Source organism: Macaca thibetana, chromosome 20, assembly GCF_024542745.1.
Source record: "Macaca thibetana thibetana isolate TM-01 chromosome 20, ASM2454274v1, whole genome shotgun sequence".
NCBI lineage: Eukaryota > Metazoa > Chordata > Mammalia > Primates > Cercopithecidae > Macaca > Macaca thibetana.
Window position 1 is genome coordinate 26,792,507 of NC_065597.1, and position 19,916 is coordinate 26,812,422.

Consider the following 19,916-nt stretch of genomic DNA (forward strand, 5'->3'; position numbering starts at 1 on the left):
AAACCTCCTGTAATTCATATTATATTGGGCATACCATTCTACAACTTTTCTTCCTCCCTGTGTTACATTCACAAGGTCCATCCATGTTGCTCTAACTCAGCGCTCAGCAAACTTTTTCTGTAAAGGGCCAGATGGCTTTGTGGGCCATATTAGTCTCCGTCATATATTCATCTTTATTTTTGTTTGTTTGTTTGTTTCTGTCTTTTGTGCCACCCTTTAAAAATGTGAAAATCCTTCTTTGCCTGGGACCTGTCCAAACACGGACTCGAGGTTAGCCAGCCACAGCCTTCCTTGGCTGAACCCCACTCTGCTCCATTCATTCTGACTGCTGGAGGATCCTGTCATTTGAATACGGTGCAGTGGATTCCCTTATCAGCAGACACATTAGAATCATTTACTGTGACCAACGCTACTACAGTAAGAGATCTCCATTTTCCACCAGCTCCTGGAGTGACTGCTAGACAGACCACAAGCCCAGCACTGCCCAAGGACCAGCACTTAGAAGCCACTGCTGTACAAGCAATGCTTGCATCCCGGTGTGGTGGCTCACCCCTATAATCCCAGCACTTTGGGAGGCCAAGGCAGGCGGATCACTTGAGGTCAGGAGTTCAAGACCAGCCTGGCCAACATGGCAAAACCCCATCTCCACTAAAGATACAAAAATTAGCCAGGCGTGGTGGCAGGCACCTATAATCCCAGCTACTCGGGAGGCTGAGGCAGGAGAATCACTTGACCCTGCGAGGCGGAGGTTGCAGTGAGCTGAGATCATACCACTGCACTCCAGCCTAAGTGACAGAGCAAATAACAACACTTGCAGAGGTCCAGGAGCAATTGGAACTCAAGTATAACAGAGTTTGGATAAATTGGAGAGCAGTACTTCCTATGTGATTGCAAAGAGATAAAAATTCTATGTGTGTGCAGTGGGAATGCATATGCACATGTGCATGTATGTGGTGTATGTGCACGCACATGTGTGTACACAGAAAGAAGACAATTGAGGGGGTCACGTCACACATCGCCCTCTGTAAATCCAATTTCGGGACATCAAAGCCTGACTCAGTGACATCTCTTTGAAGAACAAAGGCACTGCAGGACGCTGCTCGCAGGCCAGCCACTCTGAACTGGAAATGAGTGTTTTTAAATGGAGACCAGAGCCGCTGTGCCCCTGCTTGTTAAAATACAGATTTCCAGGCCCATCCAACGTATGGCGTCAACATCCCCGGTGACAGGGGCCTCTAGCACAAAGCCCAGTGTTTGGTTATTTGTATACAATGTTTTTATAATAATACACATTCTGCTACCACCACTCCACATAGTAAGTATTAGTAAACCTGGAATAGTTTTTAGATTTAAAGAAAAAGACTTGGCAGTATTTTTTTCTTATCAACAAGGGATTTTCTTGCGGCCGTCACTTTGAGACTCCTGATCTACAGATGTCAATCATGAGCAGGTTCCCAAGGATGTCCCACTTCTCATCTCTCAACTGAGCTCTTGGATCAATTAATCTAAGGCGGAATTGCCTGATAACCCCTAAAGAATTGCTTCACAGTTAGTATCACTGATAAAAGACAGACACAGGTACACCAGGTGTGAGATGCCACATGTGCTTTATGTGCTCATCTACGGGGAGCCAGCCCATCTAGCATCACGTGATTATATCCCACTGTAAGTAGGGGCACCTGTATGTAAAGTCAAAATTATTCCCAAAATGAAACCCTGGATCTCCCCGTGTAGCTGGAAAGGTACTCAGTTGACACTCCAATGGTTTGCTCCACAAAGACAGGTAGTTTCAGCCCCCAAAAAGCAGTTAAAAATAGGTGTTACCAGTTACCTTCAAAAACACACCTTGTCTGGTCATGTATAAAAGGCATAAAATTTTCTAATACTGTTTGTTTAAATGTTAGAGATGCCTGCCAAATGTCATGATTTATGTTTTATTATATACCTAGTCCAAGACATTCTTCCTAACCAAAAAGGGATGGACATAATAAGACATGAGAGAATCTGGGTCAGAGGTAGCAGGAACAGGTAACCACGAGTGCCCAACCACTCAAATGCTTAAGAGCAGACATCAAAGTGGCCGACCCCACGTGTGTTACCATTTATATGACATTGACAACAGGCTGCACAGAAATGAAATGAGCCTAAACCGTTAAGCAAGGGTTGGAGATGGGGGAGGGTGATTTCAAAAAACACTGAAATTAGCAGCGTTCTTTTTTTTTTTTTGAGATGGAATCTCGCTCTGTCACCCAGGTTGGAGTGCAGTGGTGTGATCTCAGCTCACTGCAACCACTGCCTCCCAGGTTCACCTCCCAGGTGACTCTCCTGCCTCAGCCTCCTAAGTATCTGGGATTACAGGCACCTGCCACCACGCCTGGCTAATTTTTTTGTATTTTTAGTAGAGACAGAGTTTCACCATGTTAGCCAGGCTGGTCTGAAACTCCTGACCTCAAGTGATCCACCCGCCTCGGCCTCCCAAAGTGCTGAGATTACAGGCATGAGCCACCATGCCTGGCCTGAAGTTAGCTTTTAAAGTACATAGCTTCCTAACTCAGCCACAGTCCTTACAGTAATTTTGGGAGCCAGGAAGTCAGCTGGTAGAATCTCTTTGATGTTTCTTTAAAGCAGGGTCAGCCAAGTCTAAGACACAGACTAAATCTGGTACACTGCCCATTTTTGTAAATAAAGGTTTATTGAAACACAGCCGTGCCTATCATTTCCATATCACCCGTGGCTGTTCTCTGCTGCAGTGGCAGAGCTAGGTAGCTGCCACAGAGTCCACCTGGCCCAGTAAGCTGAAAATATTAACTCTCTGGCCCTTCCCAATTTAAAGCATCGTTCATAAAACTGCATGTGATGTAGGAGAAGATAATCACGTCACACTCATGGCAAGAAAAAATACTCAGATCCAAGTAGACGAGCAGCAACCAAACACGCTGATGTTTGGGGACTTTTTTCTGTATTTTCTTCGGTGATTATCCCATTTTCTAGATGAGAAAACTGATGTTCAGACAGGTCCCCAGGCGAGTAATCAGTGAGGCCAGCATTCACCATTGACTGCGTCCCTTACGGAAAAGGATAATAGTAGTATTTCAATTTAGTATGATCTGACCCTGTAGGTGGCTTTACTGCAACTGAGAATTGAACTGAAGGATCGGCATTTCCTTCTTTGACATCTGAAGATAAAGGAAATAAAACTAATGATATTGAAAGTAATAAAGAATGAAAATGAAATGATTTTTACCATCAGTTGTTGTATAAAGTGCGTGTCAGTGGCATGAAGCGGATGTGTAATTCTTCTCCTAGCTCCGTCCCAGTGAAGGAAGCTGGCATTGCCATTCAGCTGTTTCTGTGGTTTTTCTAGCACGGCTTTGCATGGTATGGCAAGTCTCAAAAAAAAGAACTTGTCCGGAAACCATTTCTGACCATTGCTTTAGACTTAATTAACCAGTATTAGCAAGACTGTAAAAGGACAGATCAGGTGAACGATCTTAAATACCAAAATTAAATGTCTCTATATGGGGGGTAGGAGGTAGACAAACTCAGACACAATAAAGAAGCTTAAAGAGGTGAGTGGGCCAGGCACAGTGGCTCATGCCTATAATCCCAGCACTTTGAGAGACTGTGGCGGGAGGCTTGGTTGAGACTAAGAGTTTGAGACCAGCCTGGGCAACATAGTGAGACCCCCCATCTCTGGAAAAAAAAAAAAAAAGCAAGAAAAAAGAAAGTCCTGCCCCATATCAGCTAAAAATTAACAGTAAATAAAATGTGGACCAGGCATGGTGACTCACAGCTGTAATCCCAACAGTTTGGGAAGCCTAGTAGAGCTGATCACCTGAGGTCAGGAGTTCGAGACCAGCCTGGCCAACATGGTGAAACCCATCTCTACTAAAACTATAAAAATTAGCTGGGCGTGGTGGCACACATCTGTAATCCCAGCTACTCGGGAGGCTGAGGCAGGAGAATCGAGTGAGCTTGGGAGGCAGAGGTTGCAGTGAGCTGAGATCATGCCACTGTACTTCAGCCTATAGGACAGAGCAAGACTCCATCTCAAAAAAATAAAAATAAAATGTGCATGCCTGGCTGGGCGGGGTGGCTCACACCTGTAATCCCAGCACTTTGGGAGGCCGAGGTGGGTGGATCACAAGGTCAGGAGTTCAAGATCAGCCTGACCAACATGGTGAAACCCCGTCTCTACTAAAAATATAAAAATTAGCTGGGCATTGTGGCACACGCCTGTAATCCCAGCTACTCAGGAGGCTGAGGCAGGAGAATCGCTTGAAGCCAGGAACCGAAGGTTGCAGCGAGCCAAGATTGTGCCACTGCACTCCAGCCGGGGAGGCAGAGCAAGACTCTGTCTCAAAAAAAAAAAAGCCAAGATGAGCAAAAGATAGCCACTAAACTCTTCTTAAATTTTATTTTTTAATGTATTGTTTGCATGCAACAAAATACATCCATTGCAAGTGTACAGTTTGATGCATTGTGGTAAGTGTACAGAATTTTATACCACACCCTAGTCAAAATACAGTTTCCTTTGCTATTGATCCCTTTCCCCAATCCAGGCTCTCATTGATCTGCTTTCCCTAATAATGGTTTTGTCTTTTCTAGAATTTCCTAAAATGTATCAGTATTTTGTTCCTTTCTATTGTGAAACATATTATGGGCAGACACAGGGCCTGAAAAGGCATTAAACCCAGGCAGAGTGGGCTGTCCTCGGCCTGCAGACAGCCGCAGTCATGCTTGCAGAGGAGCTGTGGTCCCTTTAAGTGACATGACATTATGGACAATGGCAGTTGACCCTTGAGGGCTTTTCCTGCACCTTGCACATACAAGCTAAGGGCTTTACCTAAATTACATAAATTTCCTCAAGTAACTATCTCAGTAGCCCTGGGAGGAATCACTTATGTTATCATCTAAATTGACTTAAAACAGGAATTTGAGACTCTAATTTGAAAACAAGAGATTGGAGCCTATTTAGTAGATTTTATGCAGCCAAAGCTGTTTCTGTTTCATTTTGTTTTGTTTTGTTTTTCTATTTTTAACTAATTTGCCTCCCAGGAGACAGTTGAAATGTCTAGAGACATTTTCATTATTATGCCTGGCGGGACGCCACTAGTGGCGTCTAGTGGGTGGAGGTTAAGGGTGCTGCTAAGCGTCCTCCCATACACAAGACAGCACCCTCCACAAAGAATTATCCAACCCCAAATGTCAGTAGCGCTGAGGCTGAGAAACCCCACTCTGCTCTCTAACCAAAATTAGACACAGGAAGTAGAGACATTCTACCAGCTGACAACATAAATGGCTTTTGCCCATTTAAAAACATAAAGAGGAGTAAGTATCCAACCTAAAACAACATCTTAAAGAACATTCTTCCTAATAGGCTTTTGCAAAAATAGTTCATATTTTACAACTGTCTTGCAGCGTGGGTGCAAATGAGACCTAATCATTGTAAACATGAAAAGAGTGCCTCAAAACGTCTGAAGTTCTGAGCAGAGAGCAGCCTTTTGGATGGAGGCAGGACTGGGGTATCAGTAGGAGTGAGAACCATGGTCAGATAAATGAGTACACAGCACTTGTAGACTGATTAAGTCCCTTTTTTTTTTTTCCTTCTTTTGATGGAGCAAGACTGTAACAGAAGCCTGAGAGTGAGAAAGAGCTTTGGCAACTGTTACTGTAGACACAATAGTTTACTCAATTTCATGAACTCTTAGTCCTGGGCTGGAATTCACACCTCTGCTGGAATTGCACAGACAAAACGTGCTTGGAAGGAGTAAGGTGGCAAAAACAGAAAAATGCAGGCGAAAACATGCCTCATTTTGAAACTGGATCTGGGCATCCTAGAGCCAGAGCCTCTCCCAGCCGACGTTGCTGAGTTGAGCAGAGTGACAGCGTCCACGCTGGAGCCCACCCCCAAGCTGGCCGTACGGAGGAGCCACGAGCAGGCACTGGGAAGACAGGCTCGTGAATGCACACTATGCTGATGTCTCCTTCTGCGAAGTTTTCTACATGAATGACATGTTCTCAAAGTCTGCAACACAGTCTGCCACGAGATGCCTTTTTCCCTCTGGGAACACAATGCTACTTTCGTGGTTGGCTGAGTAATAGCCCCCAAATATGTGTTCCTTATCCTAATCCCTGGAACCTGTGAACATGTTACCTTATATGGCAAAGGAGACTTCGGGTGGGTGCCTATAATCCCAGATACTCAGGAGGCTGAGGCACGAGAATCGCTCAACCTGGAAGGCGGAGGTTGCAGTGAGCCAAGATCGTGCCAGTGCACTCCGGCGTGAGCAACAAAGTGAAACTCTGTCTCCAGAAAAAAGAGACTTCTCAGATGTGACTAGGTGAAGGATTTTGAGATGTGGAGATTATCCTGAATTAGCCAGGTGAGCCTGATATAATCACAGAGTCCTAAGAGGGACAGAGGAAGAGTCACTTAGAAACAGACCATGCGATGACGAAAACAGAGGGAGGCCAGAGGTGAAATGAGAGGATGCTGCAGTTGCTGCCTCTGAAGATGAAGAAAGGGGCCATAAGCCAAGGGCTGCAGGCAGCCCTTAGAGGCCAGGAAAGGCAAGGGAACAGATGCTTTCCTAGAGCCTCCAGAAGGAGCACAGCCCGGCCAACACTGATTTTAGCCCCGTAAGACTCATCTCAGTCTTCGGACCTCCAGAACTGTAAGAGAAGAGATTTGTGTTGTTTGAAGTTTATAGCCATTTGTTACAGCAGCAACAGGAAATTAATATACCATGTTTGGGCCAGGTGCAGTGGCTCACAGGTGAGCCTGTAACCCCAGCACTTTGGGAGGCCAAGATGGGAGGATCACTTGAGGCCAGGAATTCAAGACCAGCCTGGGCAACATGGCAAAACCCCATCTCTACAAAAAATATAAAAATTGGCCAGGCATGGCGGTGCATGCCTGTAGTCCCAGCTATTCTGGAAACTAAGGTGGGAGGATTGCTTGAGCCCAGGAGGCAGGGGTTGTAGTGAGCCAAGACTGTACCACTGAACTCCAGCCTGGGCAACAGAATGAGACCCTGTCTCAAAATAAAATAAAAACATACCATGTTTGAAGAACCACCAATAGGTGTCTTGCTTTGTGACTTGTGATCCTTAAGTGTGTGTGTGTATATATATATATGTATATAGTCACAGGAAGTCAATACATATATGGGATAATCACCAATCTCTAAAATACATAGTCAGTGTGCTCATAAAATAGCCAAGCTCTGGCTGGGTGCGGTGGCTCACACCTGTAATCCCAGCACTTTGGGAGGCCGAGGCAGGTGGATCACAAGGTCAGGAGATCGAGACCATCCTGGCTAACACAGTGAAACCCCATCTCTACTAAAAATACAAAAAAGTAGCAGGGCATGGTGGCAGGCACCTGTAGTCCCAGCTACTAGGGAGGCTGAGGAAGGAGAATGGCATGAACCCAGGAGGCCGAGCTTGCAGTGAGCTGAGATTGCGCCACTGCACTCCAGCCTGGGCGACACAGCGAGACTCCATCTCAAAAAAAAAGAAAAAAAAATAGCAGTCTCTGCGCTAACAGACAAAGACATAAGGCTCATTGGTAATAGTGGTAATAGCAGCTCTCGGTCTGAGCAATGTCTGGCATCTGAAGTCACCATTAGCATTTTCAGAGAAGTCCAGCTTTTTACGGTATAACTATTTATTCTGTCTTCCAATGTGATCCATAAGGAAAAAAAAAAATCTCCCGAAGTCGTGTGATGTTTAAAAATGTGTTTATTATAGCTTGCCTGTCATTTATCTGGTTTTTAGCTAAAATGTTTTGAATTGACTGGTGATATTCCCGACTTAACTCTGAACCCTCTCTATTCAGGTCTGTGAGAACTCCTGACGTCTGAAGCTTGACTCCCAAGTTTCCATAGCAACAGGAAAAAGAAAAAAAAACATCTATCCAAATCTGAAGATTGCGGTTTACAGCTATCGAACTTCACAACTAGGCCTCAATTGTTCCGGGTTTTTGTTTTCTTTGCAATTTCACTTAGTCTGTACTTCATCATTTTGACAGCATCTTCCTCCCTCCTTTAATTAATGGAATCCTCTGAATTTTCCCTGAATGTTTAAAGATCATGACATATGACTTGATCTTCTGGGAGCAGGAACAATGACTACTTTTTCTGGTGTGTTAACATGTCGCTAGCCAGGGTTCCAGGCACCCAGCTTTGTCTGTGGGTTAGTATTGGTGTATGTATGAGTATCTGTATGTGTATATACACGGTATTTATAGAGAGAGACTATCCCGGAGAAGCCTCGTTTTGATGCCATTCTTCCTTGCAAGGTTAAGCAAGGTGGGTGAAAACTAAGACAACTGAACCCTCCAGGGCCTCCCGCTTCAAGGTCAGCATGAGGACAGACCACAGAGCTGTCACTTTTGCTCTGAAGCTGCTTCTCCACTGTCCCGTTCAGTCTGAATGCTGCCACGACCAGCCAGGCAGGTCCACAGAGAGGGAGAGCAGAGAAAGAAGTCCTTTCTCTTTACTGAGTTCGAGGACTGCAACCGATTTTCACTGCCATCTGATGCCGTGATCCTGAGCCAGGGTGGTGAGGAGCAGGGCGGGCAATTTCACCACCACATGCCAAGAAAAGGGCTGACATTTTCTTTCATGGGCACCAACCTGCATTTGTCTGTGTCCCAAATCCACAGTCGCACTGATTCTTATGGGGACACAGATCATGGTAAAGAATCTCTCCCTCCTCAGTAAATGTGTAACTGCAACTGTCATCATGGAGGTCACACCTGCATACAAAGAGGTCTACAGGTACCATCTTGTATACACATATATACCCACATGTACAGACATACATTTATGCACATTCACTCCGTTTGTTTCATATATACAGGCATAAAATAGAGTAAATACAGGTAGTTTTAAAAGTACCCTTTTGTGTGAATTGACTACCGTTGTTTGCAAACCTGAAAATAAAAGACGTTCATTATGTATGAAAAGTAACTGATTTGTATTCTGTGAGCATGTAAAAGCAGAAAGTTAGTGCTTGTTCTAAGATTCCCTTCTTGTTGATAAACCGTAAATGAATCATCAAAGCTCACACCAAATTTTTCTATCAAAACTAGTGACGGCTTGTGGCTTTTGATTAGAGCTCGCCACGAACTAGGGTAAGGTCAGTGTCTTAGCATATTTTAATGCAGTTGCTTTACTAAAGGTTTTAACCGCACACGCACACACACACGCTTTCTTATGCAATCTATGTTTGCACTTGTGCTTTCAGTTAGCCTTCTGTAGGAAGTAGAAGTCATATGTTGTCTTTGTTGTAGTGAAATTATACAGATAGAGTTCCATATATTGTATTTGTTTCCATAGTAAATCTTTTTGGAACATATAGAATGCAGAGATTTTTTTTCCATTAAAATAAATGGGTATTGGTGGTTAAAACTGCTGGACAGTAACTTTTCTCTGATTTCTATCTTGTGTCTAATGTCACTGATGCTGGCTGGGTCTTGTCTTAGCGCAAGTTCACTTTTTGACTGACCATTTGTGGTCTGTCATACATCTCTGGTAGGTGAGTGGGTCTATAAAGATACCAGTTGTCAGCATGGGCAATGGACTCATGTTGTCCACCTCACGATATGATCTGAGGGTATCATAATCAGCTATAAAGGTAATTGCATACTCAAAGATGAGACGGACCCTTCTCAATTTGATGACCACATTAAGCACAGTCACGGCCATCTGTCAACAGTCCGAAGACCTGGGGATTTTTCTCTGGAACATATCCTGTTGCTGGATCAGGAGATGCCATACCTTGAACTTGATAGGGTCATTCTCCACGAGCACATGCCCCCAACTCAGGGACAGGGGAATCTAAGCCTGTGCATTCACACTTTACAACATTTCCTCTACTGGCTTATAGGGCACTATCACGTGCCTCCCTGGCGCACCTCGCTGCCCTCTTCCTGCAAGCCAGGGGGAGAACGTTCACCCTTGAACAAACCAAGAGCATCCTCAGCCAGTCAGGCAGCTGGTAGCCGGACACGTATGCTAACTGGCAATCAGGAAGTCGCCCTCCAACGTAAACTTCAGCCACCTGCAAGGAGATACACAGCAGCTGAGTGACCATTCACTGAAGGAAATAGATACGAGACGACTCCTTTTCTCTCAAGCCAGTAAGCTCTCCTGCACTTTGCAAACCGAACCAGAAGCTTAACTTAGCTGAAAATTCAGAAAGGAGTAAAGTGCACACTTCATTAATAAATAGAATATGCCTCAACTTTCCCTTATTTAAACATATTCTCTGTCCCCACAGTTCTAATCAGGACAGGGATACTTCCGTCATGTTGTTCTTTCTAATACTTTCCAGAAAAAAAAGAAAAAAGAAACCAATTCTTATAGGCCAAAGTGATAGCATTTCCTGAATCACAGGATGTTTTGTTAACCTACTGGAATATATTACATTGTTTACTGAAAACCATAGTAGAATCAAAATGTTATTTCATTATTACCTATGCATTTTATCTGAGTCCAACTTATTAAAAAATGAAGTCAAGTAAGAACCAGAAATTGCTTTTCCCAATTACTGAGCACAGGTTCTGAGGGTCTTATTTCCACTGAGCAAACAGTCACACCTTCACTTCTTTTTATTAATACTCAACCACCTTAGTTGATTAAAAATCACATTTTCTCCCTCATTTTACATACGATTAATTAATTATTTTGGATAATTTGTTTTAATAAGAATATGCACACATTTTCTAATTTCAATGAAAGTCACCTTCAATACTGCCAATTCTCTCCAAATGAGCATCATTTCAGGTAGATATACCTGCTATGCCTCTTGGCCGACACCAGCAAATCAAAGCATCATAACGAAATAAATCCAGCCAGATTGCATGGTAGGTATCAAATAAGACTTTAGCTCTTAAAGAACATCATTAGAAATTTTGATAGCTCATTCCAGAGTTTCACAATGTCAATTTAAACAGTGTAATAAATGGAACAACCATCTACCATCACACTCATAGAGTAGCTCAAATGGCATTTTACCCAGAATAAATGCATTGGGTCTTAATCTTAAGATGTGACAACTAAAAAATTTTTAACAAGTCTGTGTTTGATCCTGGATTTGGTGCAGTTGCACCCAGGCACAAGCTCTCCAGATGATTCTGAGGAAAGGAGTCTACAATTTTCCTGGGGGGTGTATGAACATGGTACCAAAAAGGTGATTAATAATTATAATGGTTTATATTTATCAACTGCTTATTATGTGCCCATACTGTACAAAATCCTTATAGATAGTAACTCATTAATCCCTCCAGTAACATATGAGGCAAGTACTACTATCTTCTCCAACTCACAGATAAAGAAGGCTGAGGTTCAGAAAAAATTGAATGACTTGCCCAAGGTAAGTGGCCTCCAGAACCAAACCCCAGGCTGTCTGGCTCCAGGGTTCATGTTCGTCCCACGACATCACAATGCCACTCTCAACCCTGGAGCAGAACCAGACCATCTGCCTACTGCAGACCAGGAGACCCTAGTTTGAAGCCTCCGATAGCATAACTATGCAGCTAAACCAACTTACTGTTAAGCAACAGTACCTTTTACTATGAGGTATCTTTTACTATTAAGTACCTTTTACTAACAGTATCTTCTATTACCTACTATTAAGTTCCTGCTATACTTCTTCATTCTGAAAGCTTTCTGTTTAAAAAAAAATGTTAACATCATTCTTAATTAATATTGAGACCTTAGAAATTTTTCCTGTACAAGATAACATAATTATTTGCCCCTTCCCTTCCATGGCTTATTAGCAGGTAGATGAGGGGCTTCTCCTAGATTAATTTAACATCTCAATTAATTAAAAGTAGCTGGGCATGGTGACTCATGCCTGTAATCTCAGCCCTTTGGGAGGCAGAGGCGAGTGGATCACTTGAGGTCAGGAATTTAAGACCAGCCTGGCCAACATGGTGAAACCCCATCTCTACTAAAAAATACAAAAATTAGCTGGGTGTGGTGGTGCACACCTGTAATCCCAGCTACTCAGGAAGCTGAGGCAGGAGAATCGCTTGAACCCAGGAGGCAGAGTTTGCAGTGAGCCATTGCACTCCAGCTGGGGCAACAGAGCAAGACTCCGTCTCAGAAAAAAAAAAAAAAAATTATGAACTCCAGAGTACCCATTCACTACCAAACCAACTGAGGCGAGGGAAAACTGAGGGAGAAAGTGGGATGGGATCTTGAAGGGTTTACACTGTGCTTTGCTATAAATTATTCAAAGAGGCAAATTCTAAAGGATCTCTAAGTAGTTTCTGATTTTGTAAAGGTAGCCCATTAATCTGTTTACGTGTAGCTGCCTTAAACATGAGTCAACAGGGTAAATCACACCAACAGGAAACCCAAGCACCGAAAAAGCCACCTACATTTTCTGTTTACCAAATACTAAGAATAATAATCTAATAATCTGGCTACATCTTTCATAAAGACCTCCATCTTCTCTCCTTAACTGACTGTTGAGATTTGGTATTTTTCATAGTCTAATGATAAAATGCTTTCAAAATTGTACATCCGATGCAATTAACAATTCTTTTACTATATCCAGTGTGTTACCCTTACTATATTTCCTATTGCTAATAGATTAGCCCACTATTGAAAAAAATTCTGCAGTTGTGACTGTGTTCATATGAAAGCATGTACAAGATATAGAGAGACAGCAAAAAATAGTGGGAATGGATGTGTGTATGCGGGTTTCAGATAAGAACTTCAATTATATAATTTAAGAGTAAGTCTATAATTTAAGCAGAAATAATTTAGATACTCATCAAATTAAGTAAGCGGAAAAATTTCCTCTCTCTCATGCTACGTTGCTATCATCACATCTTTTGTTGGAGGGTTGCTAAGCTTGATAAGCCTTTGAACCATTTTATTTGACTTTCCACGTGCCAGCTGGTTGGTAGGGAGATGGTGAAATGCCTTGGGTGGTGTAGGATTAGGGAAGTTTTCATTCTGAAGCTATGAAGACTTGGAGAAAGGGGTTTATAGAAGCACTATGAAAATAAGCTGGAGCCTCTATTTTCTGCTACTTTTTAAAAAGCTTTTTCTTTAGAGAGTAATAAATCCATTATGTCTATCGTATACATGAATTCAGACTATTAGAGAGTTGAAAATGCAGGCTATATATATATATATAAAATCTGTGTTGTCATGCACATGTCAACACTGTCCTGATGACAAAATTTTATTTATCCCCCCAGATAAAAATTTGAAGAAATTTTAAATGCTTTTTATTCATAAACACTTTTCAAAAGGGATAAAAGTTAATCATGTTAAAATATTCATTCTATGGCAGATGTCACTCCTTTGAGCCCTCCCTGCTGAATTGCTTACAGTTTCTGAGCTGTAAACTAACATTTGCTTTACTATGTAGTTACAAAGAAATGTGTAACTTGTTTGTGAAATATTCAAATAAAGCTTATCTGGGATTTTTAACTTGTGTGTTTAGTCTTAGACCATCTTTAGTACAGTCTAGTCTAAACACTGTGACAGAGCAAAGGGACCTTTTTGTCCAGTGGTGCGCAGTGTCGTGGGTGCAACTGGCTGGTGCCAGTGTTTTGGGTGGCAAAGGATTTACCAGCAGGGCATGGTGGCTCACGGCTGCAATCCCAGCACTTTGGGAGGCCAAGGCGGGCAAATCACCAGAGGTCAGGAGTTTGTGACCAGCCTGGCTAATGTGGTGAAACCCCGTCTCTACTACAAATACAAAACTTAACTGGGCATGGTGACACGTGCCTGTAATCCTAGCTACTTGGGAAGCTAAGGTGGGAGAATCGCTTGAACCCAGGAGGTAGAGGTTGCAGTGAGCCAAGATCAGGCCCCTGCACGCCAGCCTGGGTAACAGAGTGAGACTCTGTCTCAAAAAAAAGAAAAAAAAAAAGAATTTACCAATTTAACAAGACAGTTGTAGGTAAAGAAAGGCCAATTACTCACTTACTCAAGGGAAAGTACATTGCAAGGAAGCAACAGGCAGCACAGCAGAGAAGGGGCTGTCTGGAAAGAGGCAGGGGCTGGAGGGAAGTTTTAGGTCATGCTGGAGGATGTTACACTCGGAGCGAGGTAGTTGTGCCAGCGTCTTGTTTGTGATTAGCTGTCTCTTGGAACAGTTGTTCTCCCCTACTTGGGACCCCCTTCTTCACTGTTGCTTACTTATCAGGACTCCACACCATGTTAGTCTATGATGTTTAAAAACCAAGACTAAAACCAAGTGATTCCTGCTTAATAATTGGCTCTCTTCTGCTTCTTTCATAAAAGTCAATCATTCTGATTTGGAAAAACAGATATATAGATGATAGAGAGAGAGAGGGAGAGTGAGATAGACAGGTAGATCAGACAGATAGACAGCAAGAAAGTTACTTAGTGAGATCATTTTAAAAAAAAAGAAGGGGGCCAGATGTGGTGGCTCACGCCTGTAATTCCAGCAATTTGGGAGGCAGAGGTGGGCCGATCACCTGAGGTCAGGACTTCAAGACCAGCCTGGCCAACACAGTGAAACCTCATCTCTACCAAAAATATAAAAGTTAGCCAGGTGTAGTGGTGGGCACCTGTAATCCCAGCTACTCAGGAGGCTGAGGCAGGAGAATCACTTGAACCCAGCAGCTGGAGGTTGCAGTGAGCAGTGAGCCAAGATAGTGCCACTGCATTCCAGCCTGGGCAACAGAACAGAGCAAGGCTCTATCTAAAAAAAAAAGAGAGAGAGAGGGAAGGGTGTGTTCATAAGTGCTTCCTATAGGCCGGATACTGTATTTATCTATATAGACGTGTATATACACATTACCTTGTAGTTATATGTGTAATTTATGTGTAATACATAATTACATATCATATACATAATTTATGTAATTCATGGGATATTGAAATAGACATTAACTCCATTCTATAGCTGAAGAAACTGAGGTTCACACAGTTAAAACCATCTCATGGTAGGTCTCACGACTACTGAGTGGTATGCATGGCTCCACCCTGGCACTTTTCCTGCTATACGCTAAGGCAGCACCACCACATTTATCACCAGGAACACACTGTGTCATCAGAAACAATGCATGAAAATGCTGTGGACTAAGCAAGTGGACAATGACGGGGGAGTAAAGCAGAGGAAACCTAAACTTACAAATCTGGTCTATAGGAAAACTTTCCTTCCCCCCAGGCAGTCTGTCTCCAGGAAACTGCTACTTTGGGTAAATAAATAGCAAACGGATGCCTTGGCAGCCAGTCACGGAGATGCTAATTTGGAAATTTGCCTCCAAAGAACATAAGACACAGAAACCAATGCTTCAGTCCAAAAGCAAGAGAATTTGAGATGTATCAGATGTATCAGAACCACCATCGATCACACCATTCTTCCCCAGTAAAGCAATTTTCTGGGGTTTTTTGTTTTGTTTTGTTTTGTTTTGTTTTGTTTTTGCAAACAAGGCCTCAAAGAGACCTCCTTGTGCTTTAGTAACGTGCTTGTGCTTTGGTAATGCAAGGCAAAATATCCACTCATTCCAGCCAGGGCACACCTTTGAGCGTGCAGCAACGCTGGATTTTTACATGGGAATCCAAGCCAAGAGGACTGGTGCCAGGATGGTGATATTTCTAAATTACATCTGCCGTTCTGTGTCTGTAACGAAGCCCTACCTTTGCTTGGATGATGACTGTCCTGCCCCAGCCCCTCCTCGTACCAGCAGGACCGCATCCTCCTCCTGAGGCTTGCTAGCACCTGAAGGATTGTTCTGTGAAAACTAGGGACCCAGCACCTGCTGACATTCCTTAGCATCCTCTCTGACTTTATCCCCAGGGAGAAGCGAGTCGATGTTACCCTGATGCAGTCATAGTTCCTCTGCTTCCCCTTATCAAATTATATGACCATGTTGTTTCAAAGCACACCCAATCCCTTTACCCTTCGGCTCCCTGCCGTCTTTCAAGGCAGGATTTTCTAAACTTTAATCCCAAGAGAATATAATCACGATTTAGCCATCTCCCTGTCTCATCTCTGCACCTTCACTAACTCTGCCACACTGAAATGCCACCTGTACCATCAGCTACAACTCTAGTTTTAAACTATGTAATTTTACATTTATAATTTTGGCTTAAATTTATTTTAAAAGAAGCCGGTACATTGGCCGAGCATGGTAGCTCATACTTTTCATGCCAGCATTTGGAGAGGCAAAGGCGACTAGGTAGATAGTTTGAGCCCAAGAGTTCAAGACCAGCCTAGACAACAGGGCAAAACTCCAGCTCTACAAAAAATACAAAGATTAGCCAGGTGTAATGGCGCATGCCCATCACAGGAGGATTGCTGGAGCCTGGGAGGTTGAGGTTACAGGGAGCCATGACTGCGCCACTGCATTCCAGCCTGGGTGACAGAGTGAGACCCTGTCTCAAAAAAAAAAAAAGAAAAGAAAAGAGAACTGTACATGCTAACATGAATGAAAAACCAGTATCACTTGGAATACACTAAAGCAGCAATCAAAATAAATACAATGAAAAAAATAGGCATAATTACCTTTTAGCTAGATACTATGTCTACTTAAGGTCTGTGTATGAAACTCTCTGTATTAAAAGGAGAGATAAATAAGGAGTAGAGAGGTCTCAAAGACACAGTAACATCCACCTGGCTTATGTAGCACCTGTCCACACAGCACCTAGAATCATTTTAGTAGAAGCAAAACAAGCAAAGTTGCATGAACAGGAGGTAAGGAAGTGGTTCCAGTAACTAAGACGATAAGTCCTTCCTTTCTAGAAACTCGCCTATGAGCCGTAGCTCAACAAGAGCACACAGTCAGTGGAGGGTCACCTCGGTTGTTCTGGTTTCCATTTTCTATTTGTTTTTTGTGCGGCAGGGGTGGGGCGGGGCGGGGGGGGGGGGGGGGGTTTGGTCACTGTTACGTGCTGAGAAGGAGGAATCATCAGAAAAAAGAAAACGACGGCAGGAAGCAAGTTTCTGGAGTTGAGGAAAGAGAATGGGATCAGGGCCCAGGTCTCTCTGCCTTAGACGAACGCAGAGCCCTGTGCGCGAGGAAGGACACTTCTTCCTGAGACAGAAAGCCAGTGACACCAGGGTTGGCCAGTGGCACCAGGGTTAATGCAGGAACTTATGACTGCACGCAGGACGGGAGTTAAGGGGTTTTGATGGACAATCTCTATTTTCTCCACAAAATAGAATATAAGGTCATCCTCTGAGGGTGAAGGGGATAAAATCCTGGGGTTGGGGAGACCAGAAAGGTTTGAAATGGCTACTGAAGGACCGGGGCTAGGGCAGCCCAGGCCACTAGAAGGGAGGGGCACCCTTCACCCACCCTGCTGTGGCACCGCCCATCAGGTGAGGGGAGCTCAGCAGCAACATGAGGCAACCTGGGAGGAAAAGAAACCAGGGGAGCAGCTGCTGGGCCCCAGGGCTGGGCCTATAGAGCTGACGCAGGTGCAGCTAAGCAAAGAACACATTCCAGCTCCTCCAAGTCCTCACTAGGATCATTCCATCACTGCTCACACAAGGCAAACGCACAAAGCACCTCACTGCATGTGGCCACATGGACACACCAACACCTTCCATAGTTTTTTTGTTCTGTTTTGTTTTTTTTCCTGAGACACAGTCTCAATCTGTTGCCCAGGCTGGAGTGCAGTAGCTCGATCTCAGCTCACTGCAACCTCTGCCTCCCTGGCCGGCCTCAGCCTCCTGAATAGCTGGGATTATAGGTGCACGCCACCTAGCCCAGCTAGTTTTTCTATTTTTAATAGAGATGGGGTTTCACCATGTTGGCCAGGCTGGTCTTGAACTCCTGGTCTCAAGTGATCTGCCTTTCTCAGACTCCCAAAGTGCTGGGATTACAGGCATGAGCCACCATGCCCAGCCACCTTCCATAGTATAGATCCAAGAAAGGAGGCATGTCAAAAGAATGGCCCAGAGAACCAAAAAAGGATTATAAAAGTACCATAATAAGCACACGTAAAACAAAACTGTCTTGAATGGAAAAAGGGAGTTACAACATGCAATTAATCTAGGAAGAGCTTTAAAAAAATGCTAAGAGGAGATAAGACAACTGTGACACTTAAATAAAGGTTAAAAATGAGAGTTGTTCAAAACTGAAGTTTAAAGGTTAATTACCAGTGCCTTACACGTAATACATTAGTTTTGCTAATGGGACAATATTCAGTTAGGTTCGGTGTGTCAGCCCCATAAGGTGAGTATGTCAGCCATGAGTATAAATTAGTGAAGCTTCCATGAAAAGCAGCTCTCTAACTGACCTTGGTCTCCACACAGAGAAAGCATTCTGCCTACCTGTTTAAGTGCAAAAAATAAAGGAACAAATAATGCCTCCACTAAAAGAGTATCAAGTTTGTTTGTTGTTTATGTAAAGCAAATTTCCAATTGGGATTTGAAAAAAAAGAAAAAAAAAAAAAAAAAAACAAGTGTCTTACCAGAAAGAAAAGGAAAAACTCCAGATTCTAGTGCTAATTCATGTTCTTGAGTAACCCACAGCCATAAGACAGATCTGCCCAGAAATTCATGGTGCAGGCACTCACCTTTCTTTGCTGAGTGTGGGAGTCCCAGGGATTGGGATCTAAAGTCAGAAGCCTGAGGCCTTTCTTCACCTTGGCTACTCACTAGTTTTTAAGGAGTTCTGAAGTTTTGTGAAAAGTCTTTTATGATTAGTTTGGCGTGGTCGTGCACACCTGTAATCCCAGCTATTCGGGAGGCTGAGGCAGGAGAATCACTTGAACTGGAGAGGCAGAGGTTGCAGCGAGCCGACATCATGCCACTGCACTCCAGCCTAGGCAACAGAGCAAGCCTCCATCTCAAAAAATATATATATATTTTAAGAAAACTGAGATACTGGCATCTAGCAGGTAGAAGTCAGAGATGCTGCTCAACGTCCTACAATATACAGGGCACCCGGTCACCCCCTCCACCACCAACAATAAAGAATGACTTGACTCAAATGCCAGTATTGCAGCTCTTGAGAAACTCTGCTCTAAGCTCAAAAAAATCAGAGAATTCTAGAATGGTGAGAAAAAAGGAAGTCCTGCATCTCTTACTTCCTTAATTTGATGACCTTGTTCCAGTTTCTTAATGCCTCTGCGTCTGTTTTCTCAATAATGTAAAATTATGATAATTATATCACAGGGTCTTCTGAGGATTAAGTTAAAACACTGAGTATGTTTATTTCAAGTAGTCGGGTGAAGTACTAGCCAAACACCAGTTGACAACAGCCAAATACAAAAAAAGTTGTGCATCCTTACACAGAAAGGAAGATCTCTCTGTAGGGAAGGATGAGGTGTGTAGGGTGAGAGGCAAAGGTGTAAGTGAGGGGGAAGGGGTGGTGAAGGGAGTTGAGTCTTATGCCTCAAGGCCAACTGGATTCCAGGTTTGTTAGAGACACTGGTGGGTCTCGCAGAGGCGTTTGAACAAGAGCAACTCCATCTCGAATAGGAGCTGGGTAAACTGAGGCTGAGACCTACTGGGCTGCATTCCCAGACAGTTAAAGGATTGTAAGTCACAGGATTGGGATAGGAGGTCAGCACAAGGTACAGGTCATAAAGACCTTGCTGATAAAACAGCTTGCAGTAAAGAAGCCGGCCAAAACCCACCAAAACCAGGATGGCAATGAGAATGAACCCTGTTTGTCCTCATTGCTACACTCCCATTAGCGCCATGACAGTATACAAATGCCATGGCAACATCAAGAAGTTACCCTATATGGTCTAAAAAGGGGAGGTATGAATCACCCACCCCTTGTTTAGCATACAATCAAGAAATAACCATAAAAATGAGCAACCAGCAGCCCTCGGGGCTCTGTCTATGGAGTAATCATTCTTTTATTCCTTCACTTTCTTAAACTTGCTTTCACTTTACAGACTCGCCCTGAATTCTTTCTTGCATGAGATCCAAGAACCCCGTCTCTTGGG

General features: G+C 43.4%; 2 protein-coding genes across 3 annotated transcripts in view; both read left to right on the forward strand.

Annotated features, from left to right (window-relative positions):
• CDH13 (cadherin 13) overlaps positions 1 to 9,422 on the forward strand; it is a 1,164,483-nt gene extending 1,155,061 nt beyond the window's left edge. For both annotated transcript variants that reach the window (XM_050775044.1, XM_050775045.1), the window contains one exon: positions 7,844 to 9,422. In XM_050775044.1, the coding sequence (XP_050631001.1) occupies positions 7,844 to 7,851 (8 nt within the window). In that variant the 3' untranslated portion in view covers positions 7,852 to 9,422. The remainder of the gene's footprint in view (positions 1 to 7,843) is intronic.
• The window catches only part of NECAB2 (N-terminal EF-hand calcium binding protein 2), a 434,498-nt gene that overhangs the window by 219,047 nt on the left and 195,535 nt on the right, over positions 1 to 19,916 (forward strand). The window lies entirely within an intron of this gene.